Raw genomic sequence first — 27,186 nt, 5'->3', positions numbered from 1 at the left:
TTAGAATTGTAGAACTGGACATGTGACAGATGGCCAATAACCGTTGGCCAAGGGATGTGAGCACATATTCTTTTTTTTTTTTTTTTTTTTTTTGGCCAGTCCTGGGCCTTGGACTCAGGGCCTGAGCACTGTCCCTGGCTTCTTCCCGCTCAAGGCTAGCACTCTGCTACTTGAGCCACAGCGCCGCTTCTGGCCGTTTTCTGTATATGTGGTGCTGGGGAATCGAACCTAGGGCCTCGTGTATCCGAGGCAGGCACTCTTGCCACTAGGCTATATCCCCAGCCCCTGAGCACATGTTCTTGAAGACTTAACTGTTCCCAGCATTACCATGCACCTCCCACTGCACCTTCTCAGTCACCCAGTTGGGGAGTACTTGCTATCTACTTTTTATGTCCACAAAAGAACATTGAGACTTCTAGGGTTCAAAGACTTGGCTCAAGGTAACACTGATACCAACTGCTAGAGCTTCTGGTTCTAAAGCCTGCCTTAGCCTCAGTTGATATTGTTCTTCCAGTTAACACCAGAATCAGCTCTGTGGGTTTTTCATTCCCTAGAATCTTTTGCCTCCCAGTCTGTGATTGCATAGTTCTCACACAAGGATTTAGGTTTTAGGATTTAACGTCAAGACATCTGCGTTTGTGAACTAAAATGTCTTCCCTAAGTAATACTGACTCTTTCTTTCTTTCTGTCTTTCTTTCTTTCTTTCTTTCTTTCTTTCTTTCTTTCTTTCTTTCTTTCTTTCTTTCTTTCTTTCTTTCTTTTGTTTCTTTGTTTCCTTCCTTCCTTCCTTTCTTCCTTCTTTTCCTCCATTCCTCCCTCCCTCCTTCCTTTACTTTCTCTAATGCCAGTACTAGGGCTTGAACTCAGGGCATGTTCTAGCTCAATTTGTCCCTGAAGGCTAGTGCTCTACCAATTGAGCCACACCTTTACTTCTAGCTTTTGCTGGATAATCAGAAATAAGAGTCTTTGTTTTGGAAGCTCTGATTTCTCCCAGCCCATCAATCTGTTAGTGGTCCTCTGGGATTCAGTGATGGATAGGCCCCTGTCACAAGGAGTTGGGGTTGAGAAGGTAGGTTTAAGGCATAATGAAGGAAAGTAGAATAAATATCTCCTGCATTTCCTGTTATGGAATGAGAGTAGAGAAAAGGCAATTAAATAGTTTTCATAAAGTGACCAATTTTGTACTTGCTGAGTTGTTCTCCAAGCATCTGTCCCCTAACTCTGTGGGCTGACTCCACTTACCACACTTCTCAGTAATAAGTTAATTCTAGTGGTTGTTGACAGGAGATCTGTTTAAGTAGTCATCTAGTCACTTAATTTATATCTCAGTGTTTACAGGTAGACACCAGAGTGTTGCTTGTAATGATACCTTTCAGATTCAGTGGCCCAGATCTGCATCAGTGACTTAGCACACAGACTTTGACATGATCCTCTTAGTGACTTGTCAGTCAGTTCTAGCTTTTTGCTTAAAAAGCTGACCAGATTTTTTTAAAGTTCAGCATTATTCAGTTGAAATAGAAACATTTCCATAAGCAAGTCCAGAAAGACATCTATCTCTCTGCTGCTACTTCTTGTCCTGAAATTCTAATGGAAGTGTGTGTGTGTGGGGGGGGGGGTACATTTTAAGAACATTAACTACAAACAGTCCTAGGAAGAAATGCCAGTGTTCTCATGCATTTGTACAAGCGTAGGAAAAGCCAAGGCTTCCCAGCCTGTTTCCAGCAGTGCATGCCCACCTGCAGACACAACCTGAGGCACCTTTGAAGAAGTGGTAGCAGCACTGTATCCTTATAGACCATGGCAAGACTTTCTTTTCTCCCTTTCCCCTGCGTTATCTTGTAGGATGTAAGCTAATTTGGCCACGTGACTGGGTCTTCAAGTGTAATTTAGGTATTAGCCTATCCTAGGCTTGTTTTCTTTCATTAATTCTTCTTTAACAAGTGGTAGATATATACAGAACCCTGCTAAATTATGTCTGATTTAGTCTTTTGGTCTCAGATATTAGCTTAAGAATTGCTGTGCTGAGGGAACTCAGGAACCTGTAATTATGGTCACAACCACCTGAGCAAACTAACCTAAACACAGCCACTTTTGTTGTTACTCTTACATTCAACCATAAAAATAGCACTCGAAGCATTTGGTGCATGCATTTTTGGGCTGACTTTTCTGCCACCTGTAGTAGTATCTTGTGATAAGCAGTAGCAGAAAGATCCACCCTTAGCAAGCTGTAGGCTAAGGGATTGCTCTTCTAAAGAGGACTTTCTTTAAGGAGGCAGGTCCCTAAGCTCATAGTATGTCCTGTGTCTTCCGGAGGGTAGAGGAGACAGCCAGTAGTTCAGTATGGTCTTTGGGGTCATGTGGCCCTGGGTTTCCACTTTGCTTAACTGTGTGACATTGGAGAAGATATATTTCTGGGCCTCATTCTTCCCCAGTGTCCAAGAGGATAACCATTGACTTCTGAAAAGTAAGCCTTGCTTGGGCCAATGTCCTCCTATAATTGCTCTTCCTCCTCCTCCTCAGCCTTTCCCTCCTTCTCCTCAGCCCCTACCCCTACTGCTCTTTTTCCTTCGTGACAACAAAGTTTTACACAAAATTTCTTTGTGTGGTAGTTGTCATCTGGTGATCTCCCAGGCTTGCCACCCATCCATTTTTCCAGCTTGGTTTTCTAGGTTTCGTGTTGACACAGGCTTCACACTTTCTGTTGTTTCTGACAGAAGAGAGGGGAAAGCCAGGGGAACCCCTAATGACAAGTCTGACTTCCCTTCCACTCTGCACTGGCCAGTGTCAGAGGCTCCTCACATCCAAGAAGGGAGGTCTGAGAAGAGCCAAATGTTCACAACTAATAATGAAAAGTTTCATTATTGAATATTGTTCTAAAGTAGGAATTGTGAATGTTTATTTAACCAATTCAGTGTCTAGTTGTAGTTGTATTGTATTGTATTTCCCAAAGGGTGGGGAGAGACTTTTAATGTTTCTAATAAAATTATTAAATGGCCAACTATAGAGATCCTGATAACTAATTTTCTCAGAGTGACCCCATAAAGGGTCAACTACAGTAAAGGACCTGATGAATCTTCCCTGACCTTCCTTGATTACTTGCTTTAGAAATCATTCTCTTTGGAAGTACTTCTCATGTCTTGTGAGTTTTTCTAAATTCTGATTAATCCTATGTGTCAATAGCTTCCTTTAAGACAGAAGATGTTCTCATCATCATGGACTGTGTATGACGTCTTGCCTCTTTCTTAAGATTTGCAGTGTTTGTGATACCAGTTTGCCTTGTTTCTTACCCAATATTTACAGTAGAGAGATAGTAACCAATGATATAGGATTTACTACATGATTATTAATCAGTTACAGATGTTTTCGTAAGAACTTATTTTATAACTTGGAATTTGGGGAGAGGACTCCTGATAACTTTTGACTCTGTGCAGCTGTGAGGAGTTAGATAATCAATATCTGGAAATAGCGTCTACTTTTGTATTCAACTTGCATTTATGGGGTGTTTTGCTGGTATTTGTATCTCCAAAGTAAACATCGTGGCATTCAAGTCAACAAGCATATGGATTTATGAAATGCAATCCAGTGTAGCCTGGTATAACATGTGTTCAGCTCCTAGTGTAATCAAAGACATTGCTGTCTTGGACAACAAAATTACTTTGTGCAAGTATCGACATGTCTAAAAGTGTAGTCACTAGTAGGGTTAGATGTGGAATACCTGAAATACGAGTCATCCTAGGTTTAAGAATGGAAGTGTTAGTTGTTTCCAAATTTAATCAAGTTAACATTAAAATTAAATGTAAATTTCTGTAAGGATAGTAACACCCTCTGTAGAAGCACTGCTGTATGGACTGCTGCCATTATGCTGTTTCTTGAGAATAAAAGTAGTTTATCAAGATTCCAGGACCAAATTAGGGTTCCCGAAGCCAGGGGTTTTTGGAAACAGCCAGAGTATGACAAGGTTACTGAAGTCATTCATCTGACCCTGTTTTATAAACAAGCTAAGCTCTGTTCTCCAAAGCAGCCAGACCCTCTATATAAAGGTGCTAGCAAGGCTTTTAATTTTCTGTCCATCCAACGCAGTCACTATCTAGAAATAAAGGCCAGACCTTTCCAACCTACTCACTATTGTCCTTTTGTCCTTGATTCAAGCCAACCCTGTGCATAGGCCAATGTTCCAGAAAACCCCAACCCTGTGGTGGCCTGGAGCTGGCAGGAATTTAACTCAGGGTAAAGATATGTTACAAATTAAATGTTGCAATAGGTATGTAAAGCTGCAATAAATAGAAACTGAGTTACATCAAGGACAGAATTAAGCCTTAAGTTTAAACTCTACAGCACTATAATTAAAATTTAGCCTGTAGCAAACCATTCACTTAGATTAAAGGAATATGGGGGAAGTGATGTTCAGACTCACCTTGCTTTCCACAATTTATAAGTCTAAGTTACCAAAGCTAACAGTCCTGCCCCCCAAGTCCAGCTCCAATTAAAAACAGTTTGAAAACCTCTGGAGGCCTGAGGGGCCCCTTTTTGCAGAAGGTTACCCCTTCCCCCTGTCTCAGTCTATGTACAAATTAAAAAATATTACCTGGTCCCCTGATGGTCCTGCAAGCTGACAAGGTGTTTTCATTAATACATCATTAGAGTAATGGCATTGTGCGGGAGATTTACTCTCCAAGCTGCATGCACTTCACCCACCAAAAGTACAAGGTCAAGGGCTTCTGGACACTTAGCTCCTAGGAAATATTCAGGCCCTACAAAAGAAAAAAAAAAAGAAGACAAACTATAATTGTCATTTGTAATGCATATTCATTTTATCCCAATCTGGGTTAAGTCTTATTTGGAATTCCATCTTGGTTTATCTTGCAGAGTCAACTCTAGGGTTAGCTTAACCATGGCCTAAATTTACAGAGCCAGCAAGCCTTTTCAATCTCCTGAATTCAACTTCTCTACCCCCAAAATGGGCTTCTCTGAGGCCAGAAGTACATCATTGCATGTAAAATCAGTCCGAGGATCTGAAGTTGAAACTGTGGTTTTTGTTTTCTAGACTGTGAACTGTTACCTCATAGACAATAATGGGTTTATTCTGGTGTCTGAAGACTACATGCAGGTGAGTGGAAAATCCCTCAGCTCCAAGTAAGGTTGCTTGGAATGAGCTTGGATCAGGTAAGGCTAATTACGGTGCTGAAGACAACCTGGAGACAATGATCTAAAGGGAAAAGGCAGGAGGCTGATTATAAGCCTTATTTCTATCCCTCCAAGACTGTCACAGCAGACTTCTCAGCAGGCCCCAAAGAGTGTTTACGTCCCAGAAGGGAGGGGGCAGGTGGAGAGGCGCCAGAGCCCATGGTCTGTTCTCATACCCATAAAATGCTCATGATATAGAACTTTGTTTCAGAATTGCCTGTGTTACATGAGGGATTTTTGCCTGAAGGGTGGAGGTACCTTAGTGTTTGGATAACTTTAAGGAGCTTTTTCCTTCTGATATTTTACCTTTCTACACACATATGCACACACACACACACACACACACACACACACACACTTTTACTGAATTACTGTTTTCAGTTTTCATTGTAGTTCTTGCTGTTTAAAAATCAAGCATCTAAGTTGAAGGATTAACTTGAGCTCACAACACTGAGGGACTGGTGTCCAGAGACAGGAGAAGAATTTTCTCCATTTGCTTGGACTGTGTACAGTGAAAGGGAGAGAAGAAAGCTAGCAAGTTGTGAGTCTGCACACAGGAATTTCTACTATTCCAAAGTCAAAATGAGAAAGGCAACCAACTTCAACTCAAAATTCAACTGGCATATTAAAATAAGAAAAAAAATACACGTCTTGCAGCTTAGTATACTAAAGTAATATTAACAGGAGAGGCAGATGTTTTCTGTCCAGCCTCAGGACAGACTTTGGAAAACAAGGGTAGTTGACTATGGGAGATTTCTAATATTTGAGAATACTAGAATTCTATAATGAATGCTTTCTGAAATGTATGTAAATTCCCTAAAAGTCAACAGTATGATAGGCCCATTAATGCTTAATAAGTTAGTTAATTGTCTTTAAGAGTGGATCTTTCAGTTCTGAGCTCAATGGTTTGTTGATTTATAAACAGTGACTTCAAGAAACAAGATATGTGCTTCTATTTCTCCTCTTATCCATGGGAATACGGTAGAATTGGATGTAAATTTGCCTTCAAAACTCAAAATGTGCATGCAGTCACCGCAAATACTGAACATCACTGGGAATTGTACAGTTGGTGGACCTGAGGTAGGATGAAAACCAGGCTCTGCGGCAACAGACAAGTCCATCAGTTTGTGGTCATGTGTGTACCCTGAGAAATGAAGGGATCTGTGCAGCAAGATCCCAAACACATCACCTGAGAGGAGTTCTGTCCTTCTGCCAAAGCCACTGAAAGCTGAGAGAGGGCCAGGTCCTGGGACACAGGAAGTTGGAGTTAATGTCTTCCTATGCTGAGCCCTGGACCAGCCAACAGACCACGGAAACAGGAAATACCCATTCTTTCAAAGCCACACAAAGCCACCACAAGCACCCTGCGTGTTCTCTCTCTCGCGCTCTCTCTCTCTCTCTCTCTCTCTTTCTCTCTCCCTCTCCCTCTCTCTCCCTCCCCCTCTCTGTCCCTCCCCCTCTCTCTCCCTCTCTCTCCCTCTTTCCCTCTCCTCTGCAACATTAGGCAAGAGGGCTGCCAGCCTGCTCAGCCTGGACTTGTTTAATGTTTGGCTTTCTGCCCCCCAATTAGGTTAATTCTTCTTCATCTAACAACCAGTTCCATTGACACCGGCATATTTACCCACACAAAACACAAATGTCCTTCTTGCTCCTAGCTGCAGCACACACCCACAGTTTGCTAATGTTTCTCTCATCACAAAGGAAGTATCTGATATTCAAAGAAATGTTTCCTCCTTCCTAACTTATTGATGAAGTCTGTTAATTTGCCTCACAGCTGAGAATTTTTTGTTAGTGTGATCGAGGTTATCCATTCATTTAGTATCAATCAACTAAGGTTTAGTTAATACAATGTCTAATGTATATTGGACATTAGATATTGTCACACCTTCTTCCTACTCACATACATGTTATGAATGTTCATAGCTTTCTACTCAGAGGAGAAATGGGCTCTTTTTTGCTCTGCACAGGCTCAGGGTGCTAGCAGAAGGTGATTATCATAGTAATATGGAGGAGCTGTGCTCTCCTGCAGGGTGTGAGGACACCCCCCTCGCAGTGGTCCAGGCTATCTGGAGAGCATTCAAGGTTTGCAAATTCTATCCAGCAGCAAAAAGTGGACTCACCACAGCTTCTACCTGGCAATGAACTGAAGACAGCCCTGGATGCAGGGCTAGGCCATTGCAAGACCAAGCAGCCACGCTGTCTCCCTGGATAATCTCATGCTTGGTCAAGGGTTTATCAATATACGAGCACCCTTATTTGAGACTGTTTATCAGAAAGTGATTTTGAGAAAGGATGGGTTCTCAACTGCTGGAAATTTATAGGACTGGGGAAGTGGAGTGCTTTATTTTCCTAAACAGGTCATCCAGGAATTATAAACAATTGTTTTTGTTACTGCTTAGGAAGCCCCTTCACAGCCTTATTCTGACTGTTTGGAGTAGCATTTTAATCACAAGGGATTAAGTGCAGATTAATGCTGACTCCCTCCAAAGATAATGTGTGTGTGTGTGTGTGTGTGTGTGTGTGTGTGTGTGTGTGTGTTTCAGTTTCAGTATTCAGCAAACCCCATGTGTTTTGGGGACAGTCCCATCTGTTCAACAGTTTTCCCTAAAATTCCTAGGCTTCTCTTGATCATCGGTGCCCTTTCTGCTTTTCTATAACAGAAAGCCAAAAACTCTGCCTTTGACCTTGCCAACTCCAGGACCCAGACTGTTTATGTTTCTACTCTGCTATTTGGTTCATTGTTTATCTATGCTTCTTCATGTGTCTTCTTTTCTTCCCTACAGACTGGAGACTTTTTTGGTGAGGTGGAAGGAGCTGTGATGAACAAATTGTTAACTATGGGCTCCTTTAAAAGGTAAGAATTTTATGGCCCCTGAGTCCCTCCAAAGTTTACCTAAATAAGGTGAAACAAACCAAGGTTAAATAAAGCAAGCCCAGATTTGACTTCATAGGTGGTTCCTACTTCTGTTCACACTCCAGAAAAATCTCACTGAAATCTGATGCCTCACAAATGAGTCTTAGAAACTCAACTCACAATGAGCTTCCTGTTCGCCTAGCATGGAGTTTGGAGGCCAATATGAAGTGGGAGTAGTCACTGAGAGGTTGAAGCGACTGGGAAGGAGTAGGAGAAGTTCTGACCTGGTCAGAAAGGAGGAATATATTTTTGTCTATCCCAAATATCAGGCAAGCTTCCTGGGAATCTGGAACTCAAGAATGGAAGGAGAAATTTAGAAAGTCACTGATATTTCTTCAGAAAACCGAGGGAAACCTAAGATTTTCTCCCAGTAGAGATAAATTGAGGCCACGGCTGGAAGAAAACCCAGAGGAGGCCCAATTTTCTAGGTAGTTGTGAGAACCCATGGTAAACTTGAGCACAGATTAGGTAGCTCCCTCCTGGCTCCTTCTCCCTCCAAGCAAGGCCAGTCTTGATCTTAGGAACACCAAAGCCTATTGAAAATTATCATTTTTTTAAATTTAATTTTATTGTCAAGGTGATGTACAGAGGGTTACAATTACATATGTAAGGTAGGGAGTACCTTTCTTGTCAAACTTGTTCCCCCCTCGCTCATTCTTCTCCCACTTTCCCTATTGCCAATCATCATTTCTTGAGATTAGAGTATCAGAAGGTCCCCTGGAGCTCAGGAGCTCAGTGCCATCCTCTGACCTTACCTCCAGGGAAGAACTGCTGTCTTTGAAGTGAAGCTTTAATAGGTATATTAATGCTGCTATTTAAATATATAATGGCAGGCATGCAAAGGATGGTCCTCTAGCTCGATGGTGGGATTCACTGTGTATCTGCTGCCAGGAAGAAAGGCACAGTGGGTTCATTACTCCCCTAAAGCTGAATGGCTAAGAAATGTTCACTCAGGAAATCAGACTTTTAAGCCAGTCAACAAGACTAACTGAGCTCTGCACTAAAAGCAGGGAATTAAAAAAATGATGACCTAGTTTTTAAAATTCCAGAACTTGTTTATGCCAGAAGGGAGGGAGAAAAGAAATGATATAAAAATCTGGCAGGAGGCCAGCACTTCTGCGATCTCTTACATACTCCTTCTCGGGCCTGCCTGTAGCAGATATTCACCCCTTCCCAACTCCTTTTCAGCTATTCAAGTCCAGACTTCTTCTCTAGCAGTCATTGTATTCAGGCATGAAAACTACTTGGACCTGACTTTGGGCTGCTAGCAGATTTTCCAGGATTTGTTCAAGTTTGGCACAGCAGCTCCTAGGTTGCCCACCATCCAAGACTAGCCTAGCTTTTCCTACCTTTCTGTAGATGTGTATCATGTCAGTTTGTTTTCAGCTCCATTGGGCAGATGAGACAAAAGACGAAGAAAAATAGTACATATGTTTCTAATCTGAAAGTATATATTTCAACGGTTTAACAAACTTATTTCCCCCTTCCTTCTTGGATGGTGCATTCAAACTGTTTGGTGGAAGAAAGAGAAAGGTTGTAATAGAATTTTGAATTTCTGGTCTCCTTAATGTGGGTAAATCTAGAACTTGCTTTTACTATAAGACTAACCAATTTGAGAAAAAGGCAGATCTGGGAGTTATGGCATTAATTGTTGACATCAAGAGCTGGATGAACCTCGTGAGCTCCTTGGAACAAAGAGAGCAATTTAAGTTTGAATTTTAGAGTCAGACTAAGTCAAATCCAGCCTCTGATGTTTACTAGCTGCGTGACTTAGAGCAAATCAAGTTACTTCTCCAAGCACTAGTTCTTACCAGGAAAACGGAGGTGATGATGATGATGATGATGATGATGATGATGATAATAAATCACTTCTGAGGGTTACTGTCAGAGCTAAGGAGATAATATAAGCATAAAGTTCTTAGCATAGTACTTGGCATATATTAAGGGCTCAGTAATTGCCAGCTGCCACTGTGATTTTTGTTGTGGATCTTGGCTCGGTCTTGGCTTTGCTTACTGCGGGCACCAGATGATGTTCACATACCCATGACACCTGGTGATGAAACTATGGCAGGAAGCGCCACAGTCCTTGTATCAGACTCAAGTGGTCATTTCTACATGTCCTGCTATGGAGAACATAAAGCTGACAGTCCTTTACTCAGAGAAGATGTGCATCGCAGAAACATTGAAACAAGGTACCTGTGAAAGTAACTGCCAGTCTTTAAGGACAGAAATCATGCACCATTAAGCTATGACCCCAAGATGCCAGAGTAAGTCAGAACCCTGGGGGCTAGGCCACTTTGAAGATATGATCAGCCCAGGTAAATTGGATCAGTTCATGAAATGACCTCTCAGCACCTTGGATGGTGCTGGCTGACAAGGCTTATTGATTTCATCAGTTTACATATGTTGTGCAAAGGAAGTGATCTTATGCAAGAGCCCTTGAAACCACCTCAAATAAAGAGCTTCTCAGGAGATCCCCATCTCCTTCCCTCAGGAAGCCAGCCTCCTTGGGTCTGAGGAAGTGACAGCTGTGTTTGCCTCAGCATCAGTGTTCTGGCCACTCACTTGGTGACTCAATACTACTTCTACCAGCCATTGCCAAGGAACAGAAAGAATGTGCGGATCTGGAGCAGCAGTACCCTGTGGGAAGAAAATGACTAATTCCTGTGAACAAATGAACAACTCTGGAAAGTTCTCAGAAAATCCTGTGGCAAAGTGTAAAACTATTGAAGCTAGCATTGGTCAGTTTAATTGAATCTGTTCCCCTTTGCTGACCTATAACCCACAGGCCAGATATCAGAGCTGAACCTTTAGCAGTGTGGAAATAATAGTATGCATTTTCCCTAAGCAACTGCCACAAGCCAGGCTGGGTGGCATGACAGATCAGACCTTCTACAGACCTCTAACAACTCTGTGAGACAGGTAGAAATCAGGGCCAGTTGTACAATAGCAGGACTCCGTGCAAACTGTAAATAGGGGATATTTTATTCACATGTCTCAAGAATTTTTAAACACTGAAGGCATAATATCAGATCAGAAATGGACCTTTTCAAGTTCAGGGGTATGTGTTGATACCAGTCCTTAGGCCTGTGAGACCAGTCTTGAGTATAAACATATCCCATTCTCATCTTCTGGATGAAAATTGTAAGGTGGAGAGTGGTTAAGAGCTGCCCCTATGTCTGTGTAGCCAAGTTAGATTCGATTATCCTGGAGTATGAATGAACACAGGGAATTTACTACCTCTGCCCTTCACCTGCTCATCGTCAAATTGTACCTTGCTGTACTCAGAGCTTCCCCAGTCCAGTGAGAGATGACAGGCAGCTGAGAAAGGCGCTAGCTCAGCAGTGTCTTATCTGGATGGTGTAACTCCCAGTAGGAAGCTAGCTGAGCAATAAGATGGGCCAAATTTCTGGTAGTTATAGTTGACAAAGATCCTGCTAAGTCCCCAGGCTGCTCTTCTTTTCTTACATGATAGCAGGTGCTGAGTTGGCTTTTTGTTTTTCAAACACAGAACTTCAAATTCTTCTTTGTTCTTATTGCTGAAAGTAGTGACTGAGTAGTGACTCGTTTGGCTTTCTTGCTCTAGCTATTCATCTTTTTCACTCATGTTCATGTCTAGTGAAAGATTAGTACCTTTAGTTCTCAGAACTGGCACTCTCTGTTTATTGTCATCGGCTATGACATTGTCCCCACTGAAGAGAAACTCTTTCATAATAATAATTATAATTATAATAATATTATAATTATAATAATAATTATTATCTTCCCTCTTTGCCATTTTACTCTCAAAGATACAAATTCAGTTGTCAAATATCTAGGGAGAAGTGAGAAAAAGTAGAGTCAGTCATAGGAGAGAGTTTGAGGCAGCCACTGAACCTCTGCGACACTCTGGCTTTGAAATAAGACTTCAGATAGAGCATCAGGTCTGCAACTGTGTGTTTTGGAATGTTTTCTCAGCTTCTCTGAGCCTACATCAGCTACTTTATCACCACAAGGGGGACCTTGCTGGAAACTGAGAATTAACTAAAATACTTGGAAACGATTTTCAAACTGCAGTGGTATTGCTATGTGGTCAAATTAACCTTTGAGTGAGAGTTCCAAATGCCTGGGATCTTTTTCATTACTTTTCTCCTGTTTTGTCATCAAAGGACAACCCCTCTCCCCCAAAGGTGACTACCATACAGATGTTCCCTTCACAGCAGAGCATCAGGCTTCGCTGTTTCATAGCATCTTCTTGCGGGGGCATTGAAAACATACCTCACACCTGTGCCCCAAGAGGTTCATAGGAAAGCAGGGAAGCAAGCTCAGGCATCAGTGCTCTTAAATGCTTTCATGTGGTTCTCCTGGGCAGACAGGGTCATGAAATACCAACTTAACAGCACCTGGGTACCAGGCTAGCTGCTGCTTGCCTTAGAGTTGCTTGAGTTTTGGCAACTTTCACTTACTAAATTTTAGTGTTTCTCAACAGCAAAAGAGGACTGAAAGAAATATGTATAAGCCTGAAAGTAGGGAGTAACTGGCATAATGCATGAGTAACTACGGGGTTACCATTTTGCACACGTTACAGCCTGTCCTGAGTATGTGGCAGTCTCCTGCTTGGACATTGCCAGTGGTGACGGCAGGAGAGAATCCCCACAGGGTGCAATCAGCCAGTATATGGATCACATCACAAAAATGGAGGCTTGTGCATGACAGCTCTCTGAACCATGCTTTGCCTTCTTCCATTTCCTCTGTCCCTCTTCCTCCTTTCAGACTTGCACACAAACATATTGTCTGAATTGATACCTTTCTAGACAGAAGAGCCCCATGCCCATCTTTCTGGATCTATTTCTTAGATTATCTTCCAGTACCTGTATCCTTGCCTTAGGCTGTGCTGTGGGGAGATGGACCTCTCCTGCTTCTGGTGATTTACTCTCCTAGAGTTCCCAGGGACATTATTTGCCACCCGTCCATACTGAGGGGACCACTGTACTCAGAGACAGCAAGAACAAGCATCAGACTTCACATCAGGAAGGGAAGCCTACTGTGGCCAAATCCTGACAGACCTCTTCCCACCTCATCCCCCCTCCAGTGATTATACAAGTGGGATAAGCCTGACATTGTTACAATTGTTACAATTGTTTACAATTTTTGAGCCAGGAAGAGGGAAGGCAATATTGTGAACATTGAACATTGAAGAGAGCTCAATATGGAGCCAAATAAATGTTCAATATGCCCCCCAAATCATATAAAGAGCCAGATGCTGGTGGCTAGTACCTGTAAGTCTAGCTACTTGGGAGACTGAGAGTAGGATTGTGTTTTGAGGCCTGACTAAAAGAAGTTTGTGAGACCCTTTTTTAACCCATAGCTGGATGGAGTGGTAGATGCCTGTCATCTCAACCTATGTTGGATGCTGAGGACTGCAGTTCTGCTGGCGAGGACAGAGATTCAAATGAGATTCAAATCCCAGTGCTAAAAACAAAAACAGATAATGAAATAAACCCTCACTGAAGGCTTAAAGAGAGCTGTTGCGCTGTGTGTGTGTGTGTGTGTGTGTGTGTGTATGTCTGTGTGTCTGTGTGTCTGTATCTGTGTGTGTGTGTGTCTGTGTGTCTCTGTGTCTGTGTCTGTGTTTGCGTTGTGGGGCTTGAACTCAGGGCCTGCGTGTTGTTCCTGAGCAATTTTCCTCAAGGCCTGTGCTCTACCATTTTGAGCCACAGCTCCTCCACTTCCGGATTTTGAATGGTTAATTGTAAGTAATAGTCTCATGAGGACTTTTCTGTCTGGCTGGCTTTGAACTGTGATCCTCAGATCTCAGCCTCCCAAGTTGCTAGGAATTCAGGCATGAGCCACCCACATCTGGCTAAGCTATTGCTTTTTATCAAGTACACAGAACTTGAGAGTTTTCTCTGGGCTTTTTGTTCTTGCCAAAAATATTTTTGTGGTTTCTCAGGAGGTCAAAGGGTCTTTTGTTTTTGTTTTTATTTTTTTTTTTTTTCGTTATCCTGGGGTTTGAATTGAAGGCCTCATGCTTGATAGAGTAATAGGCAGTCTTCTGCTTGAGACAGACCCCCAATCTTTTTGGTACCTAAGTTATTTTTCAACAGGGGATCTCACTCTTTGCTTAGTCTGCGCTTAACCAAAATCATCCTAATTACACATCCTGCAGAGTTGAGATGACAGCATGGCTGAGCTGAGGTCTCACAAAGTGTGCCAAGGCTGACTTCAAACTGCTGCAATCCTTTCAATCTCTGCCTCCCAAGTAGCTGGTATTACAGATGTGAGCCGCTATGCCTAGCCTTCCTTTTGTTGCTGCATATCTAACTATGATTCAGGACAGAAAAGGCAATGGAGTACACGTAGCTTGCAGGGAAGTAGATGGTTAATGGAGTTGGTTTTGGCTTAGAGTTACCAATAGTAGTTATCATTCTCAGCCATTGTCTTTTCTATTTCTTTTTCATTGTTGTTTGTGCCAATGTGGTTGTGTGTATGTGTGGCTTTTCTGTTTTGGCTTGGTTTTATGCTGTGCCTAGTGTAAGATCCCTGGGCTTTCCTCTGTCCAAGGTCAATGGTATTTTTCCCATGGGGCCTGGCAAACATACTCATCACCTCACTCCACACACTCATTAAAGTGTGGTTTCTTTGTGTGGAATTCCCTGTGGCAGATGTTTTTCTGTTGAAATCACCTTTCTAAAAAGTGGTATCTCCAGCTAGAAGTCCATACTTGGACTCTGTCTACCCTGCCTGGATAGTGGAGGGGGGAGCTTGCGCCCCTCCCCCTGTCTTTGGTAATCACATTACATTTCAGCAAATGCCCTGGCCTTGGAGTCTAGAGTGTGAAAGGAGAAGTCTGTTATGTTTGGATGGCTGCTCTCCTTTAATGCTGACTGCCCTACCGAAGTCTAATACTCAACAACTCGTGTAATGAATGTAATGGCTTCTTGGCTTCCTGTGGGCCTGGCCATTTCCACAGAAGTATGCTTTGTCAGAGGTGGCATTGAAGGGAACAAGAGAGCAAGGAGACAGATTGGCCTGGACAAGTGAGTTTCTGGGCCAAGCATTCTGCAATGCACAGACATGGAGATTGCATTGAACTACTCTGCAAAACCCTGAAGCTACTGCTAGACAGATAATCTCAACTACAGTAACAATAATTCTGCCGTCATCTTCACTCTGGTGGTACCTTACTTATTGAATACCAATTATAGGTGAGATGTATTCCAAGGAGTTGACATTAATTACCTTAGTTAATTCCCATGACAAGTCCATTGAAAGGAAATTATCCCAGAAGACCACAGACCACTGACAAAGTCACAGTAGAGCAGAAGTTTATTGCCAGCAGAGCCAGCAAGGCCAAGTTCCCATAAAGGAGTAAGGAAAATGGCGCCAAAACTGTCTCCCAGGAGGACCTTTATACCCTCATGTGGCTAGGGTGGGAGGTACCCTACCTGCCCCTCTGATAAGATCTGCCCTTGGCAATGTCATTCTGCCCTTATGTCTGGGCTGGGGCATTCTATAAGCTTACATCCATGAAGTATCTAGTTATTATTTCATTAGACAAAGTGGAATCAACATGGAAGTCAGAGCATCTCAGTGACTTGTTAAATTCATCCAAGGTAATAATCAGGGGGATAGAACTTGAATTCATGTCTTTCAGACTCTAGATTTTGCTTTCTTGATCATCTCAATTAGTCTTTTTCTATGGTTGGAGCAGGCTAAAACATTTTCAGTATTTGTTTTACATTTATGCTTATCTTACCTTTGTAAAATAATGACTTGAATGCTTCATGTTAGTCATCATGTATCCAACAATACAGCTTTTGTTTTGTTTTTGTTTTATTTTTTGACATACTTGGGGTTTTATCTCAGGGCTTATACTTGCTGGGCAAGTGCTCTATCAGTTGAGCCATACCCCCTGCCCTTTCTTCTTTAAGCTAAGTTTTAGAGAGGGTCTTTTGTTTATGTACAGGCTTGATCTCAGACCACAATTGCCCCACTGATGCCTCCTGCACAGATAGGAATGACAGACTTGAACCACTACACTTGGCTTGTGTGGTGAGATGAGATATCACTAACTTTTTGTCCAGACTGGCCTCAAACTGTGATTTTCTCTCTCTGCCTAAAGTACTTGAAGTTATATGCATGAACCACTATGCTTAAGTATTTCTTTTTTAACTACCTCTCTACAAGTTGATTTTTAAACTCAAGGTTAATGGTATAAAATAGTTACTGAGTTCCAGGTATAATATAGTTTAGGATGGCAGAAGGATTCATGAAGATCCAAAATGTCAAATCTCAAATTCTGTACAAAGGTCACTTTAATAAACTAATTGCAATTAATAAACATAGTAAGTAGCCTAATGAAATACTATTTCTGTTATAAATGCCATTTCACTGATGAAATGCTACTAAAAAGTAGTATTAAAATGTCAGAGCCAGGTGCAGTGGCTCATGCCTGTAAAGCTACCTACTTGGAAGACTGAGGCAAGAAGATTGTGGTTCAAGTCCAACCCTGAAACAAAAGTTTGTGAGATCCCTTCTCCAACCCCAACTACATGCAAGGCTGAGATCAGATGATCTTAGGGCTAGGCCAGCCATGGTAGAAATTTCATGAGACTCCGACTCCATAGAGGGAAGCTGAACACGGTGGCATGAGCCTATGAACCCAAAGATGACAGGAAACCTAAAAGTAAGTGGATTGTGGAATTGAAGCTTGAGTGTAGACAGCAAAATCCTTTTCTAAAAGTAACCATTGAAAAGCAAGCTAGAGATGTTGCTCACTGATACCACAGCAGCCCAGCAAGTAAGAGGCCTTGAGTTCAAACCCCCAATACTAAAGAAAAAGAAAAGTCAGGTTTATGCTTGTCAGAAGAGAAAACTAAGTATGAGAAGACAACTGAAAGTCTCTACCACTTCCAGTACACCACAATTTGCTTCCAACAGTGAAGATCTTCTGAATATTGACCTTTTCCTTCAATATCCATGTCAGCAACACAGGAGCTGGGCTATGTTCCCAACTCCTGAGGTCCCCAGCACGCCATGTGACAATGCCATCTGAGCACACATGGCCACAGAAGATGTAGCCACTGGGCTGTGTGCCTGCCTGGCCCAGACAAGGAAGGTATAAGAACATTCTAATAGCTGCTGGGTTTTATTACTACTACTACTACTACTACTACTAATGCCATCAGCAATCTCAGCAGTTCTGCAGTGCCTGTGCTCCACACATCACAGGCATTATTATGATGCAGTTCCTAGGAACAGACATGACCTCTGAGCACAACAGAGCCTAAGAATGCTACCCCAGCCTACGAGTTTCTCCACTCAGGTGCATTTCTGTTAACTCATTCCCAAAGCAGAATTCAGATGTTTCTCAAAGAGGCAAAGAAAATTTCATATTTTCATTTTGCCAGGCTGACCACAAAATGTGATCCCCTGCATCTCTGGCTAGGGAGTAGGTAGTGATACTAGACTTTCAACTCAAGCTTGCCCTTGCTAGGCAGACAGTCTACCACTTAAGCCAAGGAAAGGTAACTTTTGTGGATGGACCAGGTGAATGAGCAAACAAGCTGACAGTTTCTGTGAATTTGATCCTCAGTGAAGCAGATATGGCTGGCAGAGCAACACTCTGTTGTGAGTGGAGGCAAACATCTGCAATGCTGGAGGTTTCTGCACTTAGGACCACATTCCCTCAGAAGACTTTCTCTTGGTCCTGAGGATGTTCATCTTATTTGTCAAGTCAGGGCTTCTCTCAATCAAGTTCAGAATAACAGGAAGTTATTTTCATTACCTTGATGGATTCAATATCTGTGTTTGTTTGTTTGTTTGTGTGCTGCTACTGGGGCTTGAACTCAGGGCTTCTTACTCTCAATTGGCTTGTTTGCTCAAAACAGTCACTCTGCTACCCAGTGATACCTCTACTTCTGGCTTTTTAGTGGTTGCTTGGAGATAAGAGTCTCACAACTTTACTGCCCGTGTTGGCTTCAAGCCTTGATCCTCAGATCTCAGCCTCCCAAGTATCTAGGACATTACGTGTGAATCAACAGTGCCCAGCAGATTCACAATTTAAATAGACTTTTGGGAGGTGATAGACTGTGACAAGTGGGGCCTCTTGGGAGTGGGGACTGACCCCTTCCTGCTACTCCACTCTGCTTCCTGGCTGCTACTGGGTAAACAGCTTTTCTGCTTATTCCTTCCACATGGTATTTCTGCCTCAACAGGGGCCTGAAAGTAATAGAACCGCCAATTGTGGACTGAAACCTATGACACTAGGAGGCAAAATAACAGGCTCCCCCTCCTTAATTCTTTGTCTCGGGTAATTTGTTACAGTGACCAGAATCTGTGCAACATATAGAGTAATATCCTAACATATGACTTGACCATTCTGAGCCTTAGTTTCCTATCCTATTAGATATAATAGTAATAACTGTTTCAAACAGAAAGCAAACGTTAATGTTTTTGCTCTTATTACCTAGACCAGGTACTGATGTGATAAGTGTTTCCTTTCTTCTTTAAAATGTTTATATTGTTAGTACCTGACTGAGAAAGGTGTTGATTAGCTGCTGATAGAGCCCTCTGCCTAATCTAGCAAACCAGTGAAGCCTTCTCCTGGTTCTCTTTTAGGTGTTCTGCACAGCCACCAAGTGCTGGGCTCCTGGCCGATATAGTCATGTGAAAGCCAATTCTCTGCTGATGATTAATGCTCATCAACTCCACTTATTCTTAGTGATTTCTGGTTAGAGTGATAGAAGCTCACTGCCATGGGCAGTGTGAGAGATGTTGTGCTATGCTGTGCTGAGAAGTGACTGTGGGCTGAGGTCTTGACGACACAGCAGGATCAAGGGGCCTTTCTATAGTTGAGCACTTCCTGCTTTCGCCAAGCCCAACTTTTCTGGATGTATGAGCTGGGACTTCCCACTGTGACAGTCTCTTTGTTAAGAAGCTCCCTGGTTTCTGCTTCATGTCCTTGCACATTCATATTGCCCCCAGAGAGTATATTTAATAGGTCAACAAGGAGCCCATATTTTTCCATGCTACTTCAGTGAGTCATTTTGCTTTCAAAATCAGATTCCAAGTTGCTCAATTATGTTCTGTGATGGGTTTTTATGTCAAATGTCTCCCTGTTCCTCCTTGTAGGGCTGTATTTACAAATATGGAGATGTTTACATAGTGATTAATAATGCTGGTCTCTACAGTTGCTAACCAGTCTATGAGCTGAGCTTATACCTTTATAAATTTAAATTGTAAGTAATATTAAATGTAATCTTTTCTAGTTCTTAGCAAAATATTTTTGAAATTTTTGTCTAGCTAAGAAAAGCATCAGTGAATTGATTGTAAAGAAGTCTCCATACTTTGTTTGCCTTACTTTGAGCTGTTCCTTCATAGCCTGGGCTTGCCTGTGTCAAAGTTTCAAAGAGTTTCATGGAGGAAGCACAGTGCTGCTAATCGTATGGTCTCAAGCTTCCGGCTTTTGACCAAACATGGTTAAAGTGGCTGGGTTGATGCCATGGGGGTTGAGGCATGTTATCTATAATGAGAATAAATTCCTACAGCTGAGGGCCACTGAGTTCTACACCACTGTTGGGTTGGGCATGATTCTTGGTGCCTATTTTAGAGCCCAATGAAAGCAAGCAATTATCATGTTCTCTATAATCAGCTGAACAGGATACAGGTAGCCACAAAATGGAGTTATTTAAAACAGTAACAACATCACTTCAAAAAGGGTAATAATCTGGAAATTTCTCTTTCTGCAACATCTAGTTAAGGGTATCTATATGTGGGGAAGACAAGGAAGGTTCATTTTGTAACCTCCTCAGCAACAGAGGTATCATAAAGCCCCCCTTTTGCAATGAAAAACAGGAGCCTTAGCCTGGGAGCTGCCTGGAGCAATTTAATTTAGCCTCAGCTTAAAAGCAAAAGCCTTTGGGAAATGAAAATCCTGAGCTCTCTGCCATCTGTGCCTGGATGGTTACCATGGCAAAAGCCCCTCACAAGCCTAACCAGCTGGTTTTGCCAGCCAGCTGGCTCAGCATGGCTGGGGACTTTCCCTACGGTCTTTCTTCTTGAGCTGTGAGTTGATTCTGGTTATGAGACCTCATCTTGGGCAACACTGCTGTGACCTTCCAATGAGACAATGGGCTGGGGCACAGGTCTTACTTCAAAGCATCTCTGCGAATCTCATTGTATTTCTGAGCAGAAAGCAGGCTAAAGTTGATCCAAGTTGGCCCCAACTCATTCTGGCTCGTCCACTGGTTTGCTAGGGGAACTTAGGCATAATATTTGCACTAGATAGCACTTGGATTACCTCTCTGGAAAATCAAGATGATCAGAATCTATCTTGTTAAGGATGTACTAAGACAAATCCTTTGCTTAAGTTTACTCTGCAGAATTCAGCAGGCATCAGATATTGTCATTATGGTCCTTGGCTAAAATGCCCATGTGTAGAAGTTGCAGGAGTAACTTCTCACAGTTCCGGAGTGCACCTGTGGCTACCATAGCAAAGTGGGAGTTTTCCTCTATAGTGCACATGCCAATGAGCTGAGGAAACAGGCTTGGCCATCCTCCAGGCATCTGGGTAAAACCTGAGTTTCTTCCCTTTGCTCTAAACACCATCCCGTTAATTAACAGTGGCAATGAAAATATCTGAATAGATGCAGGTGCAGCTCCGCCTTCTGCTGAATGTCTCCTGTGCACCAAGTACTATATATACTAGATTCAACACAGGCTACCATCTTTAACCCTGAGGAGCACCCTTCAAAGAAGCCATCATTTTCACCATTTCACAATATAAAATGGAGGTTTCAAACGTTAAAATAAAAGGAAAAGAATAAACATTGTAAATGAACGAGTTAGGGTTTGACCTCTGGTATCAGTTCCAATTCCAGTGATAATGTCCCACTGCTGTTCCTTTGGGGACAATATAACTTTAAGAGCCTAAACTCAAAAGCACAAAATCAAGCTTTCTGTTATAAAGATCTTAACAAGGCCATTATGTTGAATGGTGACCCTATACTACTAGTTATTTGGCTGTCTGAGCATCTCATATGTCATTTGACATATGAAAAAATGAAGCATGAAGCTAGATGCTGTAATCCTAGCTGCTCAGGAAGCTGATATCTGAGGACCATGGTTCAAAGCCAACCCAGGCAGCAAAGTCCATGAAACTGATATCTGCAATAACCTGCCGAAAAGCTGTAAAGTGGAGCCATGGCTCAAGTAGTAGAGTGCTAGCTTAGAGCAAGAAGGCTAAGAGATAGCACCTAGGCCCAGGCCTGTAGAACCAGGACCAGCACCAGCACACACACACACACACACACACACACACACACACACACACACACACACACACACACACACACACACGGCAAGATGATAAGCAATTTAAGATCAAACACTGTATATATTATGTAAAAGCACTAACTTCTAAAATCAAGTGCATCCTGCCTTAGTAGCTACCATCTTCTAGCCACAGGTGCTGCTCTCAGCCCTGTGTCCTCTCACCTGACTCTGGCACAAACAATAAACAGAAGGAAATACAGAAGTCAATGCCAGTTCTTGCCAAGAAATTGCACTGTGGAGGGAGACCTGTAGGACAAGACTGGGGACAGTGGCACAGTAGGCCAGTGAGGAACCAGCTAGAATAGTCAGCTGTTTCCTAGTCCTTGAGAAAGTTAAAGATTCTGCTATTTCTTAGCCCAGTCTCTTCCCTGGGGATCATCCACCATGGAGATCAGGACCCATGTCCAGTTTAGAACCCATATTTCCTTTGGACTACATTGCTTCCAGCATATCAGCCTTGACTATCAAGTTGACCAAAACGGCTATGGAGTTGTGAGGTTTCTCATCTCTCTACCTTTCCCAAGAACCTCCTTTCACATCCTAGATGGTCACACGAGTCTTCCATCCTCCTTCTTCCCCAGGGTACACTGCACTCATGACTGTGGTACCTGGTGCTCCTGACAGCTCCCCAGGCTGACACATAGCACTATCTTTGGCCTGTGTTTTCTTATTTTGTGAACCCTTTCCATTCTTTGCTCTAGAATTACCCTTTATGACTACCAAGCCATGTGCAGAGCCAACAAGGAGAGCAGTGACAGTGCCCATGGGCTCCTGGATGTAAGTATAGTGCTGGCACCCAGCTGTGCCTTGGTCTTTCCCTCTGTGAGACCATAGCTCCCTCTTTAAATGAGTCAAGTTTTCAAGACCATGAGTATTTAAAGATATTTAATTAAGAAAAGCTGCTTCTGTTTAAGCCCAACCTGAAGGCTTTGATTGCTAATGCAATAACCCAATATCGATGGAGAAGAAAAGGGGATATTTTTTCCAACTTGCTGCTTTGTTAAGTTTTTTCTTTTGTTCAGCAGAAATCTTCCCTTTTGGTTTATAATGGAACTGTTAGCCCATAAATGAATTCATATTTTGATGACAAACATTCTTCCTTGATAAAGCTATGATTTTTAGCATGTTCTTGGATCTGGGTCTGTTGATGATGCTATGATTTCTGATCAAAAAACCAAGTATTGTATCGCTAGAAACTGCCAAAAGTTCATTGATACAATTTACTCCCACATTTTAAAATGCCATTTACAAAGTGCTGACAGTGTCACTTTGACTACCAATTACCTAAAACACAGAAAGAAAAAAATGATACACTTTCATATAATCCACATGTATGTATAAATATAACACCCGCAGTGTTTAGACTTTATAAATGCCAAAACTTATCTGAAAATTTAGCTTAAAAACAAGATTCAAAAACCATTTTTAGTTTCCAAATATATACACCTTTGTCTTCTGAAAGGCCATAGAAGGAGGTGCTTTAGAAAGCAAGTTTTTAATGTGATTTTTCTATTCTGAGAGAGCAAGAGAAGTTCAGAGCTGGAAATTTTCTGAGGCAATGCAGATTTGGATATTTTGAAAAATACCAGTTTTTACTACGATGGTGTCTTTCTCTAACCTTAGCAGTAATGCTTTCAGACTTTAAAATATTCCCAAGCTAAGTTTCACCATTCAACTTATAAAGCTCAATGGCTTTATTCTTTTGAGTGGCAAATGTACATCTAAATGTTTAATCTCCTATCTCATATTCCTATAATTTCTTTGTTTAGCATGTATTTAGCTAAGGCCTTCCGGAGGGCATCTTTTCTCCCTGGCCCCAGGATGAACTGCTCCTATGCCAAGCCTCTATAGCTTCTTTCCTCCTTTGTTTGTCCTCTTATCCTCTTAGATCTGCCCCAGGCTATGGACCTAAAGGGACATGGTCCTGTGGTCTGACCACCTGGGTGTTCTTGAAAGAAAATATGATTTTTTTTTAAGTTATAATGGCAAAACCATGGTTCTGCAAGAATGCATTTATTTAAAAAATAGTTAAAAGTTCACATGCTTATTTGACCCTAATTCTCAGGGCCCAAGAGCCCTCTGACTCAGAGAAAGATATTGAAATAGTGAAATCAGAGTGAGAGATACTTGATGTCAGAAATCTGGGTGGGCTAATGGGGACTAGCCTCAGATTTTTGTTGTTGTTGTTGTTGTTATTCCTGCTCATTTACTTTCTGGCCCCAAATAAGAAAACTTCAAGAATGGCTAGGCAATCTAAGATTGTTCTTGTTTTATTTAAAAGTCCCCCTCTTCCCAGTTCTAGTTCTTACAATTAAAATGTCCAGAGAATAGGCTTAAGTAGCATTGCCTCAGAAACCAGAGTTTGGCATGCTTTTCAATTTCGTGATACCTAAACACAGCCACAAAAGGTTCTGAGATTTTTCTGGCACTGACATCGGGAGCCCAGAGTTTGCCAATATCTTTGCCTGTCTCTCCAGTCCACCCACCAGTTACATATCTGGCATACCTAGGTACAAAGAGCCAACTGAAGGGGAGACTTGGAATTTTCCAGAATTCAGGAAATTGAATTATCCACATAGGAAATGTCACAGAGTAAACAATCTGACTGCTTTTTTTAATTAAAATATTCTGAAATAAAGATTAAGCTGTCAATGCCTTCTTTTATAGATTTTCTGCAAGGAGAAAAATCACATGTTTATATGGTTATCATTTTTTAAGTCCAATATGTAAGTGCAAGAAAAACTAGCTCAAATCCTCCATAATTCATAGGAGGCATTAAAAATCAAATATATGGTATTTGTGCTTATTTCTATGAATGACATACAGTGATAGAGAACACAGAATCACCTTTCCAAAAGGGAGCTCTGTGAATTATCATTTGAAATTAGTTATTTGATTCCAGCCCCTCAGCATTAGGCTGCGAAATATTAGCCCCCAGAGGGTAAAGGTTTAAGCATTGTTTGTTGAACTTCCTTTTTCCTCCCAGTGATAACCCTTGTATTAGAGCATGTTTATTTTACTAGTAAATCACATCTCACTACAGGAGAGTTCAAAGTTTTAAACTGTTAGTTTTGGGATACAGTATCCAACCATTTTCTTCCTTTAGCTAGAGAGTCTCTGTTTTTTAACCTGATATCAATCTCTCTAGAAGAATAACATTGTCTTTATGTAAAGCCTTAAGTCAGACTGCAAAGTTTGTGTGTGATACATTGTTTGTAATGGATTGAATTCTTCCCTCCAGCCTTATAATGCCTTCCTTTCTGCAGTGAAGTGGATAATGACAGAACTTGTCTTGTAAGTATAGTCCTCTGGGTTTTGATTTTGATGTAGTATTTTCTTTTTGTATTCTAATGTGAATTGGGTGATTTGTTTCATACTTTCAATAACCATTAGATTTTATAATACTCTGAAGTAAGTCTCACTGAACATCTCAAATAATGAAGGCCAAAAAATTATCTTTTGTTGTTATTCAGGATCAATCCTATGCCCTTATGTCACTGTTTAGCAGACTAACAGCTTGCAATACACAATCCGAATTTATTTATTGTGGTTACTGTTAAATTTAACATGGATGTCTGGATGTTTTTAATGCAGCTTGGGTGGGCTGTGGTCAGAACACACTGCCGTGGCTGTCCACAGCTACTTGGGGTGCCTCTGCTCTGTGTAGGAGTGGGGGAGGGGGCTTGCTCACAAGGGAGCCAGAGAGCACCAGGGACTTTTCCCAGGTGTGATTTAATTGTTTACCTTGTCAAATTCTGGTCCTCTTTGGAAGATGTTGGATGCTTCTGTGACTTAGGTCAGACTTGAAGTGTCACAAAGATGAAAGACTTGACTTCCAGAGCAGATACTGGACATATTACAACAAAACTGGTAATGGCAAAGCAGAGATTTCCAGTGGACAAGCATGTGGACTAGACTGATTAAATTGCACAAAACTCTCTCCTTCCATTCCCCTCCAAGACACCAATTCTTTGAATTTAAGGCACATTATTGCCATTTAATGTAACTTATGTTAGTTTAACCAAGTTTACCTGAACCTGAAAAACAAATGAATGAAATTGGGCCTATGTTTATCCATCTGAAGGATGTTTTATATTATTTTGTATCTTTTAGTAGCAAATTAATAAATTTTGATTTTCCTGAAATCAGACTGCATTACCACTTCATAAAAAGAAGTTTGTCTCCCCCTCCTCTTACACACAAGGCTTTGTCAAGTTCAACTTGCAGCATGAATTTTGTAAACATCCTTCGTTATTACAGACTGTGGTCTAGGGAGAAAAGAACATTCCATCTGTATTTCTGAACTGAGGCAGGACAAATTCCTTTAGAAATGTCCTTGTTTATCGTAAAAATCATACTTGATGGTATTAAGAGCAAATGAGAAGTTAATAGCAACTAGAAAATGGTTTTATACACACCACAGGATATTTCTCAACTAGGAGTCCTTGAGTCTAGATGAGCTTGACTTGGGGTTTAGGCTGGCATTGATGGTTAAACAGCCTTTCACTCAGTAAGATAACGTCTGGTGGAATCTCAGTGGAAACACACCAGCCATGTTGCAGTCTCCAAAGTATGATGTTATTTTTGCAAATGAGGTGAGCAGCACCAGACAACAGAGAATGTCACTGTTCCAGCCAGGAGGTGGATGACCAAGTAACATGGGGTTTTTGCACCATCTGTTTAGGTTCCTGGTGGAATTTAACCTCTGCAGTTGGTGGCACTCTGATATGACAACTAAAGGTAAGCAGAGACTGGTGTCTCTTTCCCCAGAGTGATAAACCCAGGGTTCACTGCCTACTTTTCATCAGGGATGTGCTGGCTTGCAGAAAACCACGCTGGACAACTTGATGACTTTTAAGCTCTGTCAGCAAAAATCTGTCCATTGTGCTGAGTGCTATGCCATCCAGTCTGCCCTATTGAGTGTATACCTTGTCCTGTTTTTCTTAACTAAGTCTTCGGGGCCCAATATAGGGCCCAGGTAAATTCTTCAGAAAGCTGGGGAGCAATCCTGAATGAATAAATGACCACTTTTCCTGTTCTCACAACTCTCATGAAAACATGAATAGGATTATATTATTTTCCCTGCTAAAAAGCCCCCAATAATTTAAGCAGTAGTTAGTAGGGACTTCTTAGATGCGTAAATTATGGAGTTAGGTCAGTATGCATTTGAGTCTGGCTTAGAGGATGGACTTTCAGTGTCTTTCCTCAGTTTAGTTTCCTCATGGTGGGAAGAAGCACATCCCTTAGGGAGTGTATGTGTGTGCAATGAGAGGATACATTGTGTTATAGGCTCACCACAGAAAATGGCACATTAAATGTCAGCTGTAGTTAATTCCTGATAATGGTGATGACAGAGACAACTCTGACAATGATGATTACCTTTGAAACCAATGCACTCATAATAAGCATTTTCTCCCAATGGTCTTTCCCACACTTGCTCAGTCAACTGCTATTTATAAAAAAATACACTTGGTTTCTTTCTTTCCTTTGTGTGTGTACCCATTCATGTTCTTTTTATGTAACCTGAGATGCTTGAGATTTACAGTTTAGTAGCGTGACATTTTTTAAAAAATTGAGATCAATAAGTAGTGTATCGGGGCTAGGGATATAGCCTAGTGGCAAGAGTGCCTGCCTCGGATACACGAGGCCCTAGGTTCGATTCCCCAGCACCACATATACAGAAAACGGCCAGAAGCGGCGCTGTGGCTCAAGTGGCAGAGTGCTAGCCTTGAGCGGGAAGAAGCCAGGAACAGTGCTCAGGCCCTGAGTCC

The 27,186-nt window shown here is 41.8% G+C and overlaps 1 protein-coding gene across 1 annotated transcript in view; it reads left to right on the top strand.

Annotated features, from left to right (window-relative positions):
- Positions 1–27,186, top strand: part of Cacna2d3 (calcium voltage-gated channel auxiliary subunit alpha2delta 3) — a 929,381-nt gene that overhangs the window by 842,228 nt on the left and 59,967 nt on the right. The window contains exons 29-33 of the mRNA XM_048355814.1: positions 5,045–5,107; positions 7,968–8,038; positions 22,117–22,192; positions 24,657–24,709; positions 26,100–26,155. Coding sequence (XP_048211771.1) covers positions 5,045–5,107; positions 7,968–8,038; positions 22,117–22,192; positions 24,657–24,709; positions 26,100–26,155 — 319 coding nt within the window. The remainder of the gene's footprint in view (positions 1–5,044; positions 5,108–7,967; positions 8,039–22,116; positions 22,193–24,656; positions 24,710–26,099; positions 26,156–27,186) is intronic.

This window comes from Perognathus longimembris, chromosome 10 (genome assembly GCF_023159225.1).
Source record: "Perognathus longimembris pacificus isolate PPM17 chromosome 10, ASM2315922v1, whole genome shotgun sequence".
NCBI classification, from domain to species: Eukaryota; Metazoa; Chordata; class Mammalia; order Rodentia; family Heteromyidae; genus Perognathus; species Perognathus longimembris.
This window is presented reverse-complemented; position numbering and strand designations above follow the sequence as displayed.